Source organism: Rhinopithecus roxellana, chromosome 10 (assembly GCF_007565055.1).
Source record: "Rhinopithecus roxellana isolate Shanxi Qingling chromosome 10, ASM756505v1, whole genome shotgun sequence".
NCBI classification, from domain to species: domain Eukaryota; kingdom Metazoa; phylum Chordata; class Mammalia; order Primates; family Cercopithecidae; genus Rhinopithecus; species Rhinopithecus roxellana.
In genome coordinates this window covers 18,526,195-18,538,841 of record NC_044558.1, presented here as the reverse complement: position 1 = coordinate 18,538,841, position 12,647 = coordinate 18,526,195, and the positions used below count along the sequence as shown (strand labels likewise).

Here is a 12,647-nt window from a genome sequence, read left to right as displayed (position 1 = left end):
TAATTTAAGTAGGATGGTAGTGGGAATACTTAGGAGAATTGATATTTCATTATTTTTCTTTTTCAGTTAACAAATGTTTATTGAACTTCTGCTCTATAAAAGATACTCTCCTAGGAACTTAATGCTATATAAAGATGTATCAGATAAGGGTCCTCCCTTAAAAGTATGTAGACCAGGAGATGTTAAAGCATATTCATTAAGAAACAAAAATCAAGTGAGAAAAACTGTTAGAGAAATATAAAGTCCTGTCATGATTTATAATTAGGAGAAACTATTTTTCATCTGGAGGAGTCAGAGAAGGCTTCGTGGAAAAGGTAGCATTTGCAGGTCTTAAAAACTGGTGAATTTTGGACATATGGAAATAGAATGAAAAGAACATGCCAGGTGAGGGAATCCATGTAACCGAACACAGGTAGAGGTAAACCTAAAGTTTACATAGGACCATGTTTGTTTAGTTTGATAGAAACATAGGATGGATGAAGTGAAGTAGTTGGAGAAAAAAATCAATAAGGTAGATTGGGATAGAGCTGGAGTTTGAATTTTATTTTATAGGCAGTGGAGGAATCATTGGAAAACAAATTGTTTAGGAGCACACCATCAATTAGGGTAGGCTAGACTGCTAACACAAACACAGATAATAGATGAAACAGTATAATTTTATTTCTTGAAGGAATAAACAAAGGAGATTTACTCTTCAGGTCAGAAGGCAGCTCTCCTCCATGAGATTATTCAGGAACTTAGACTGTAGGCTGACAGCAGACTGTCATTTTCAAAACAAAGCTTCCCGAGTACACTTTCATCACCATTAGCACTCACAAGAACAGGGAAAGAGCATGGAAAAACAACTGTGAAAGATTTTCAGGCTAGGCTTGAAAGGGGCAGATACCACTTCATGCACATTCTATTGGATAATGTTAGTCACGTGGATACACCTATTCACAAGGCAGTCTGTGGAGTATAGTGTGGCTGAACAGACATGTGCAGCTACTATGGAAAAAGAGGAGATTAGAATTTCATGGATAGGTAGCACTCTGTGCCATACATTTATTTATAATGGGTTGAATACCTGTAATTGTTGCATGCCAATACTACCTATCCACTGTAACTTGTCGATATATATATATATATATTTTTTTGAAAAACTGTTTAAGTGAATGGAACATCTAAATGGCAAGGATTTTTAGCATATTTTAGGATCTCTGAAAGGTACAAAAGAAGCATAATGCTTCTTTTCTCAAAGAGCTTATACTCACAGACCCTGTGATATTGTCTGTAAGCAGTAGTTTAGAGATAGCTTCAAAATAGGCAGCACTTAATATTGACTTCTAAAAGATGAGAGCAAAGTTAGAAACATGGAGGGCAGGAGGAAAGTTATTCGGGGTTAAAGTGTGAGTGATACCATTCAGGTGAGAATAAGCCTGCCTTGGGAGATAAGATTCGCTAGGTTCACATTGGAATAAAAAAGTAAATTTGTATGGGACAAGATCAAGAAGAATCTTCAAAGCCTGGGAAAAGAGTTTAAACTTAATATGGTAAACAGATTTTGTTGGTTTTGATCAAAAACCTACGTGAGACACATGGCTGGCTAGCTTGCTCACTCTATCTATCTATCTATGTATCTATCTATCTATCTATCTATCTATCCTGTCTAATCTTATCTATCATCTGTCTCTATCTAATGTTGATATATAATTGATTTACCACAAATGTCACCCCTTTAGTAGTCTCTAATATATTCACAAAGTTGTGCAAACCTTCACCATTATCTAATTCCAGAACATTTTCATCACCCTAAAAAGAAGCCCCATATCCATTAGCAGTTACTCCCCATTTCTTCTACTACCAACCCAAGCAATTGCTAACTACTTTCTAGCTCTATGAATATGCCTATTGTGCACATTTTATATAAATTGAGTGATACAATATGTGATCTTTTGTGCCTGCCTCCTTTTACTTAGCATATCATTTTCAAAGTTCATCCATGTTGTAGCATGTATCAGGATTTCTTTCTTATGATTTAATAATATTCCATTATATGGATACATACCACATTTTGTTTATTCAACATTGATAGTTATTTGAGATATTTTCTTGTTTCAGCTGTTGTGAATAATGCTGCTATGAATATTCATGTACAAGTTTGTGTATGTACATTGTTTTTTATTCTTGTGGGTAAATACCTTGAAGTGAAATTTCTGGGTTATGTGATAACTGTCTGTTTAACATTTTGGCGCACTGTCAAACTATTTTCCAAAGAGACTGCACCATTTTATATTCCCTCCAGCAATGTATGAGGGTTTTATTTTTTCTTTGTCTTTATTTTATTTTATTTTTTTACCAAATCTCCCCTTCATTCTATACACAGGGATTCTAATTTCTGTACATCCTTGACAACACTTCTTAATTGTCTTTCTTTTTGATTGCAGCCATCCCAGTGAGCGTGAAGTGCTGCCTTGGCACTCTTGTTAAAAATCAGTTGACCATAAATGTTAGAGTTTATTTCTGGACTCTCAATTCTATTCCATTGATTTGTACATCTACCCTTATGCCAGTGTCACATTGTCTTGATTACTGCATCTGTGTAGAAAGTTTTCTATCAGGAAGTGCGAGTTCTTTAACTTTGTTCTTTTCTAAGATTGTTTTGGCTCTTTTGATTCCTTGTATTTCCATACAAATTTTAGGATCAACTTGTCAATCTCTGCAAACAAGAAAAAAAAAGCCGCTGGGATTTTGATAGTCATCATATTGAATCTGTAGATCAATTTGGGGAGTATTTCATATTAACAATGTTAACTCTTCCAACCCATAAAGACAAGATGTCTTTCCTTTTCATTTAATTATTCTTTAATTTGTTTCATCCAAAGATGTTTTATAGTTTTCAGTATTCAAGGCTTGCACTTCCTTTGTTAATTTTATTTATAAGTATTTTAATTTTTTATTATAGTAAATTGAATCGTTTTCTTGATTTCATGTTTTGATCGTTCATTGCCTGCATATAGAAATACAACTGATAGCTGATCTTGTGTCCTGTAAGTTTGCTGAGCTTATTTACTAGTTCTAGTAGATTTTTATGTGGATTCCTTAGGATTTTCTATATACAAAATCATGGCATCTAAATAGTGTTACTTTTAATTCTCCTATCCCAGTATGGGTGTCTCTTTTTCCCTTTTTCTTGCCTAATTGACCTGGCTAGAACCTTTGGTACAGTGTTGAATAGAAGTGGTAAGAATGCATGTCCCTGTCTTGTTATTTATCTTAAGGGGAGTAATCAGTCTTTCACCATAAAGTATAATGTTAACTGTGGGGTTTTTGTAGATCATCTTTATCAGGTTGCGGAAGTTCTCTTATATGGCTAGTTTGTTGAGTGTTTTTATCATGAAAGAGTGTTGATTTTGTCAAATGATTTTTCTGTGTCAATTGAGATGATCATGTGATTTTTTCCTATATATATATATATATATATATATATATATGGAAAAAACATGTTTATATATATATATATATATATGGAAAAAATATATATGTGTGTATATATATGGAAAAAACATACACGGATTTTTATATGTTGAATCACTTTTGCATTCCCAGAATAAATCCCACTTAGCCTTTTGGGATCCTTTTTATATGTTCTTAAGTTCAGCTTGGTAGCATGTTGTTGAGGATTTTTATGCTTTTATTTGTAAGATATATTGATATATAGTTTTCTTGTGATGTCTTCGTCTAGTTTGGGTGTCTAGGTTTCTTAGAATGAGTTGGATAGCATTTCCTCCTCTCCTATTTTTTGAAGAGTTTGTGAAGAATTGGTGGTAATTATTCTCTGAATGTTTGGTAGAATTTGCCAGTGAAGCCATCTGCGCTTAGGGTTTGCTTTGTGGAAAGTTTTTTCATTACTAAGTCAATCTCTTTATTTATTATAGGTCTATTTCACTTTTCCCATTTTAGTTTCAGTAGTTTGTGTTTCTTTTTTTAGAAATTTGTCCATTTTATCTAGATTATCTAATTTGTTGGCATATAATTTTTCATCATAATCACTTATAATCTTTTTTACTTCTATAAGGTTGATAGTTCTCTATTTCCTGATTATAATAATTTGAGTCCCCCTTCTCACTCACACTCTTGCACACCCTCACTTTCAGACTCTTGATCTCTCACACTATCTCGTTCTTGCTTTTTTTTTTTTTTCAAAATTTTTTTAGTTAGGCTACCTAAAGATATTTCTATGTTTTTTATCCTTTTTGTCTTTTTTAATCTTTTCAAAGAACCAACTTTTGCTTTTATTGATTTTTCTCTATTTCTAGTCTTTATCACTTTCTGCTTGCACAAAGCTGGAAGATTAACTGGAGATAAGAGCTTAGGTCTTTTCTGTTCCTTCCTAAGCATACATACAGCTATGAGTATACATAAAGCCATATGCATGTAGTTGGCCTTCTGAGTTCCCAGGAATATGTCACAGTTTTTCAAAGCCCCCACTTTTCTTTTAACACTTTGTTAGCATATTGTTTGGCCCAACTGCTATCCACTGCCTTGGATAGCCACATGTTCAACAACTGCCTCTGATTGTTTTCAACAAACACTGCTGGGGGAAAAGGCTGTTTACACCAGAGGAGCTCTGTGTCAAGTCAAATAAGGACAGCCTTGTGAGAAGAGTCTTCCAGGGAACCACCAGACAAGTCAAATAATAACAGTTATTTGGTAATGGGGCTTTGCTGGAGTTCCAACCCCATTCTGTTACATTCAGTGGCTACTAGGTACTGGTTTCTACTGTAATGGCTAGATGCTGGTTTCTTTCTTTCTTTTTTTTTTTTTCTCTCTCTCTCTCTTTTTTTTTTTTTTTTTTTTTTTTTTAATGATATGATAGACTCTTGCTCTGTTGCCCAGGCTGGAGTGCAGTGGCACGATCTTGGCTCACTGCAACTTCCACCTCCTGGGTTCAAGTAATTCTCCTGTCTCAGCCTTATGAGTAGCTGGGATTACAGGTGTGCACCACTATTCCCCACTATTTTTGTGTGTGTGTGTGTGTGTGTGTGTGTGTGTGTGTGTGTGTATTTTTAGTAGAGACAGGGTTTCACCATGTCAGCCAGGCTGGTTATGAACTCCTGACCTCAAGTGATCTGCCCACTCAGCCTCCCAAAGTGCTAGGATTACAGGCGTGAGCCACCACACCCAGCCTAGATGTTGGTTTTTAAGGCTACTGTGAAACTGGGGAGGGGGGTGGGAATAAGGCAATTTAAAATGCCACAAAGCTTACTGGTTTTACTGAGATTCAGCCATTTTCTTAAATAAATGCTACCTGAATTGCTGTAAGCTATTGGTTAATTTCCAGAGTTCTAAAGTTGATTCTGATGACTTTTGTCAGTGTTCTTGTTGCTTTTATAGAGGAGAACATTTTTAGAAGTTCTTACTCTGCCATTTTTACTACATCGCCTCCCAGTATGGCTTCTTGCATGGGAAAATGATTCAGTAAAAACTAAGCTTGACATCAAACAGTGTACTAGATTTGGCAAGAAATTGACATAGTTAGTATACAAATCTATATGAAAGGTATCAAAGTATAAAAGTAAGCAATGGGCATGAAAGGATTAATCACCAAAGAGAAAATACAGGTTGATGTTAAAGTCTGAAAAAGAAAGTACAACCTCAAAGAAATTAAAATTAAAACAATAAGATACCATTTTTCACTATCAAATCAATAAAGATGATTATAGTTATTACAATTCACAATATTGGCAAAGATGCAGTGAAATAAACATTTAAACACTATTGGTCAGAAATATAAATTGGTATTTTCTTTCAGGAATTTTATTTGGCAATAATATGAAGTCTTTTAAAAATACCATGTGACCAAACAATTTCGTTTCTAGGTATCTTTCCTGAGAAAAAAAGTATAGTTGGATGAAAATTTATATAAAAAAGATAACCACTGCAGCATTATATGTAATAGCAAAAAATTGGAATTAATCTAAATGTCCAACAATAATAGAATGGTTAAATAATTTATATTATATCCACCTTAGATTTTTTTAGTCATTAAAAATACTGTTTTAGAAAAATATTTAATGGCATTGAATATTACTATATAGTGCTAAGTGAAAAAATAAAGATTTAGTACACAAATTTTAGGAGAAAAAGGAGGAAAAACTGCAGAAAAATATATCAACTTAACAGTTTATTTCTGGGTACATAGGATACAAGAGGTTTTATTTTCTCATTTATACTTTTCCATTCTCTCCAAATTCTATCCATTAAGGATTTATTACCTTTATAACAAGGGATGTGGCAATGTATATAAAAGTAATGATCTGACATTTGTGTGCAAGATAGGTAAGAAGCAGCAGCAAGTTAGAGTGGTAGTGGGAATGGGAAGGAAAAAGCAAATCTGAAAGACATTTTATAAGAAGAAACTCTAGGATACGAAACAGATGCAGCAGATAGAGGGTTTTCAGCATAATCAAAACTAGGATAGATAAGAAGAATCCTACTTGATAGGGGAAAGAAGATGTTCAGTTTTGGACAAAATTGAGGATGATTCATATCTGAGGGCTATTTCTTTATAGGTAGTTGGAAATACAGATGAAGTTCATTTTCTTTCATTTTAGTATGTCTTTGAAAATTATGTAGGCTTTTTTCAGATTAGTGATAATTAAGGCTTTTCACTCTTTGAAATTAGAGAGGTTTTACTTACAGTATTCTGTATTTATTATATTACTGCTTCACTTTTCTTGAATGTTACTTTATAAAATAACTGATTATCAAATGTTAGCCTGATTTCACCTTGTTTTGCCTTGGACTGGCTCAGAGTTCTCATGTTTCCACTATTATTACATTATTATTACTCTCAGTTATTCTTGTTGCTGTCAAAAACTATTATGTTTGAAAAAGTATAATTATTACCTGAGAAATATTTGCCTTTTAATACTGTTTTCTGTGAATTTTAGGCAATGAATATTTTGACTTCAGTGCTGCTTCTATATGCAAAAGAGGAAGAAGCTTTTTGGCTTCTGGTTGCTGTATGTGAACGAATGTTGCCTGATTATTTTAATCGTCGAATTATTGGTAAAAGAAAAACCACACACACATATGCATACACACACGGAGATGTACATTTCTTTTCTAAACAATTCTAGTGTCACTTGTCTAATTACTAATAAAATAGAAGGACTGATGAATTCAGTTGTGGTATAAAATGCAAGCAATATCAAAATGTCACATTCATTGACATTCTCAAAAGAAGAGCTTTTTGTACTGAATATAGTCGGAGAGATTGTTTAATATGTTGCTTTTTAAAATAAAATACCTGGTCTGTTTCTTAACAAAAAAGTAAGCATTAAGTTTATAAGCTCTATATTGCTAAAACAATGGTGATCTCAAGTATCCAGATCTACTGGTGAATTTTTGTAGTTTCTTGATGGGAGGGAGATTTCAATCAGCTTAAAATCTCCACATTTGTATGAATTATATAGATAATTTGCAAGATTTCAAAGAAGGATGAAGTTCTTAGTTTGTTAATTGTATATTTTTTTAAATTTTAATTTAATTTAATTTAATTTTTTTTTTTTTTTTGAGATGGAGTCTCGCTCTGTCACCCAGGCTGGAGTGCAGTGGCGCCATCTCAGCTCACTGCAAGCTCTGCCTCCCAGGTTCACGCCATTCTTCTGCCTCAGCCTCCCAAGTAGCTGGGACTACAGGTGCCCGCCACCACGCCTGGCTAATTTTTTTTTTTTTTTTTTTTTTTTTTTATTTTTAGTAGAGACGGGGTTTCACTGTGTTAGCCAGGATGGTCTCAGTCTCCTGACCTCGTGATCTGCCCGCCTCAGCCTCCCAAAGTGCTGGGATTACAGATGTGAGCCACCACGCCCAGCCAATATTTTCTTTAGTCATCAAATATTTACAGATCTGTGACCCCTCACCTTAAAACTTATGGATGGTCTCTTCTTTGTACCATAATAGGCTTTCAGGATTGTGGTTAGGTCATTGATTGTACTGTCTTTCATTATAGTTATTTGTGTATTTATCTTGAGTTGTGCTAGCTATTAAACTCCCTGAACATGAGACTATTTCATTAATTGGTATAGCTCTTATAATACCTAGTACAGGTCTCTGCATATAATAAAGACTCAATAAATAACTCTTCAAGTGATTTGAATTGTGTTTCTGAAGTACATGACACTACTAGCAGTTAGATGTATAAAATACAGAAAAGGTTCTGAAAGAGTTCATAATTTAAGGAAGAAAAATGAGATACATCAGCATGCCTAATAGAAGTGGGGAGGTATGGAAACAAGTCCTTTTGAAAAATGTTTATTTTTAAACTTCTTTTGATACTCTCTAGGTGCCTTGGTGGATCAGGCAGTCTTTGAAGAACTTATCAGGGATCACCTTCCTCAGCTGACAGAACACATGACTGATATGACATTCTTTTCCTCAGTTTCTCTCTCTTGGTTTCTCACACTTTTTATTAGTGTGCTACCTATTGAAAGTGCAGTGAATGTGATGGACTGTTTCTTCTATGATGGAATAAAGGCCATTTTGCAACTGGGATTGGCAATACTTGACTATAATTTAGACAAACTGCTGACTTGTAAAGATGATGCTGAAGCTGTGACAGCTTTAAACAGGTATTGTAAGAACCATAACATTTAAATCTGAAGGAAATTTGAGAGATGATGTTGTTCAGTCCCCATGTTTTACAGAGGAAACTGAGCCCTAGAAATTTCAATTTGCCTGACATTACAAAACCACCTGAATGAAACAGCTATGCCTAAAGTCCAGTCCTCTATCTCCAGAAAAAATACAGCAAGAATAAATCACTTTGAAGTGAACCACTAAATTATGTACACATTTACACTAATATTGTTGATTCAGTATGCTAGGACTTTCATATTCCCAGTTTGAGCTATAAAGTGTCTATGTAGAAGTAGTTCGAGCAGGAAAAGGGTAGTTGGTAATGTTAAATATCCAGTGGTTGGGAAGTTATTCTGGTTTCTATGTGGTTGCAGGTGGGTTGAACTTTATTTTCCTAGTGACTTTTGTATGGATGCTATTTTGTATTGGAGCACATGTGTTGTATGTGTGTGTATGTGTGTATGCACACATTTGTGTATGCTAAATGAATAAATATTTGAATGGGCAACTATCGTAATGCCACATGAAATCCCATTATATACAGAATAAAATACAAACATCTTACTCTGGCATTCAGAACTCTGTGGTAAGGGCTCAGTTTACCTTTCTTCACTTATTTCCCCCTATACGCTTCTACATACCCTATATTTCACTCTACTGGGCTATGTGGTATTTGCCAATTACTCTCTGAGTCTGTTTGCTTCCTTCAAAACCCCAAATGATTCCTTCACTATCCCATTTCCCTCACCCATGCCCTCCTAATGCTCAACCATCTTCAAACTCCACTTCTTGACCGGGCGCGGTGGCTCACGCCTGTAATCCCAGCACTTCGGGAGGCGGAGGCAGGCAGATCACCTGAGGTCAACAGTTCAAGACCAGCTTGGCCAACATGGCAAAACCCCGTCTCGACTAAAAATACAAAAATTAGCCAGGCATGTTGGTGGGTACCTGTAATCCCAGCTACTTGGGAGGCCGAGGCAGGAGAATCATTTGAAATCAGGAGGCAGAGGTTGCAGTGAGCCAAGATTGCACCATTGCATTCCAGCCTGGGTGACAGAGCAAGACTCCATCTCAAACACAAAAAACAAGTTCCACTTCTTCATAAGACCTTCTCTTGTCCTTTCAGTTGAAAGTAACCTCTATCTAGGGAGAAATTAGGTGTCTTTTCTCTGCTTTAATAATGGTAGTTCCACTAATTCTTGTATTACTATCACTTTTCAATAGGTTCTTTGACAATGTCACTAATAAGGATAGTCCATTGCCTTCAAATGTTCAGCAGGGTTCAAATGTGAGTGATGAAAAAAGCAGTCATACTAGAGTGGATATTACAGATTTGATTAGAGAATCAAATGAGGTAAGTTTTTTCATGCCATAAATATATTGCCTAGCATATTTAAAATGATTGAACTATGGTATATCTCTAGTGGTATATTAAGTGTAAGATAATAATGCAAGTAGACATACAACTTAAAATCCAACTTAACTTTTAAAATGAGTTTTGTGAACTGTTCCTAGGTTGTGTAACCTCCTCTGCCTCAATTTGTTTTTCATTAAATGAAATTAAATTCACTTGCTTTCACAAATAATGACTACTTTAAACATCTATCTCTGTATTAAAAGGTGAATTATTCTCATTATTATTATTCACTTCTTAGAGATTACGAATTTTACCCATATTTTTGTACTTAGTCTATGTACATAGTAGATGGAATTCTCTCCAGTGAATATATTTAAAAACTGAACGTGGGAGGTGAAAATTTGCAAAATCATTGAACAAGTCAGGAAATTACCTAGAAATAGAATCAAGGCCTCCAAGAATTAAGTCTGATAAAACTGAATTGTAAAAGAAGAAGTGGATATTTATTATGAATGAATATCTACTGAAATCATATCTCTTGCAGAAATATGGTAGTATTCGCTATGAAGATATACACAGTATGCGCTGTCGAAATAGGTTGTATGTGATACAGACCCTAGAGGAAACAACAAAACAGAATGTGGTAAGTATGCAACCAATGGGGAAAAACCAGTTGGAGTAATTTTTTTCTTTAACTTTCTTTAGAAATTATCATTCTGGGCAAATAAAAAGGACTAAACTTTTGAGCTAGATCCTTGCCAAGGTTTAGCCTATGGTAAATTATTTTTTAGAGAAAATAAATTATTTTCTTCAGGTTGACTTATGTTGCCTTCTCCAACATATTTTGTACTATTTGACCTTCAAGACCACTGAGACAGGGTCTCGCTCTATTGCCCAGGCTGGAATGCAGCGGCATGATCATGGCTCACTGTAGCCTCTACCTCCTAAGCTCAAAAACTCCTTCTTCCTCAGCCTACTGAGGAGCTGGGACTGCATGCACACACCACCATGCCTGGCTGATTTTTTAAATTTTGTTGTAGAGATAGGGTCTCAGTATGTTTCCCAGGCTGTCTCAAACCTATAGGCTCAAGAGATCCTCCTTGCCTAGGCCTCCCAAAGTGTTGGGATTACAGGCGTGAGCTACCACACCTAGCCTGCAGCTCAGTGTTGAATGCTATCATGTTGGCATTTAAGCATAACATATTTGTGATGTGCTGCATCAGTAAGAACAGCTGATCTACACAGTAGTCAGTGCTCCAATGAATATTATTATCCTTGGATACCTAAAGTAAATACTATGTTTTAAATACTTGTCTTTTTAATATTTGGATGACTCCATAAGCAGCTGTTAATATTGGTTGCCTTTGGTGAATTGGATTAATAGATTGCTGGTCAGAAGGAGGAGAGTTTTACTTTGCTGTTTATATTCTTCTGTACTGTTTGAGCTTTTATCATGGCCATGTGTTGTTTTTGTAAACCTACTTGCTTAAAGGCCAAGGTCCTCAGAGATACAAATCTGGGAATATTAATATTTCTGAAGATTCCAGGTTTAGATTTCAGTTGAATAATTCAGTGAGGTTACTGTGACATGGTTAGCATAGGGCCCCTTGTTTTAGTTTTTATATGTTAGCATTTTTTTTTAATTTACTGAAGTAATACATGCTCACTGTAAATAATTTAAGCATTACATCAATGTAAAAAGTAGATTCCCCGCCCCAGAAGTAAACGTCTTAAAATAATTTCGCATATATCCTTTCAGATCTTTTCTCTAGGTGTCTGCACACATACATGTGTGTTGGAAGGATATAGTTTTTGAAATGAGATCATACCAGTCACTTTGCTCTGCAACTTTTTTCATTCCGAAATAGATCATGGTTATTGAATATCAGTAAATATAGATCTACCTCACTCTTCCTAATGCATTGAATAGTGTACCATAAAATGGATATGCTATAATTTACTCATTGTTGATGTACATTTAATATGTCTCCTTTTTTTGCTTTTACAAATAATACTGTATGTAAACATTCTTGTATATATATTCTTTGCAAGATAGATATCTGGAAGTGGAAGCTGGGTAAAAGGGTATGCCCATTTAAAATTTGACAGGTCCCTGCCAAATTATGCTTCAAAAGATTTTGCCAAATTGTAATCCCACCAGCAGCCTGTAAGAATGTCCCTTTCCCCACATTCTCACTAGTTGAATTTGTTGGCCAGGCATGGTGGCACACACTCGTAGTCCCAGCTGCTCAGGAAGCTGAGATGGTAGGATCACCTTGAGCCTGGGAGTTCCAGGCTACATTGAGCTATAATCATGCCACTGCACTCCAGCCTAGGCAACAGAGCCAGACCTTGTCTCTAAAGCAAACAAAACAAAATCTTTAATTTGTGCCAATGTGATAGATCAAATATCACTTTTCATTTAAGGTTTCAATTCACTGATCACATATGTTTATTAGCCTTTTTAATTTAGTCTCTTAATGGCCTATTCATAGCCTCTGCCTATTTTTCTATGAGATTGTCTTAAGTATTGATTTGTAGGAGCTCTTTTGACTATTAGTAGTACTAGTTCTTTGTCAGCTATATTTGTGGCCTAATATTTCCTCCTAGTCTTATTATTTCTTTCATTATCTTTATAATGTCTTTCAGATTATACAAGTTACAAATT

The 12,647-nt window shown here is 34.9% G+C and overlaps 1 protein-coding gene across 5 annotated transcripts in view; it reads left to right on the top strand.

The window, feature by feature from the left end:
• TBC1D8B (TBC1 domain family member 8B) overlaps positions 1-12,647 on the top strand; it is an 83,179-nt gene that overhangs the window by 33,006 nt on the left and 37,526 nt on the right. For all 5 annotated transcript variants that reach the window (XM_030939857.1, XM_030939858.1, XM_010373547.2 and 2 more), the window contains exons 11-14: positions 6,936-7,053; positions 8,330-8,615; positions 9,847-9,976; positions 10,524-10,622. In XM_030939857.1, the coding sequence (XP_030795717.1) occupies positions 6,936-7,053; positions 8,330-8,615; positions 9,847-9,976; positions 10,524-10,622 (633 nt within the window). The remainder of the gene's footprint in view (positions 1-6,935; positions 7,054-8,329; positions 8,616-9,846; positions 9,977-10,523; positions 10,623-12,647) is intronic.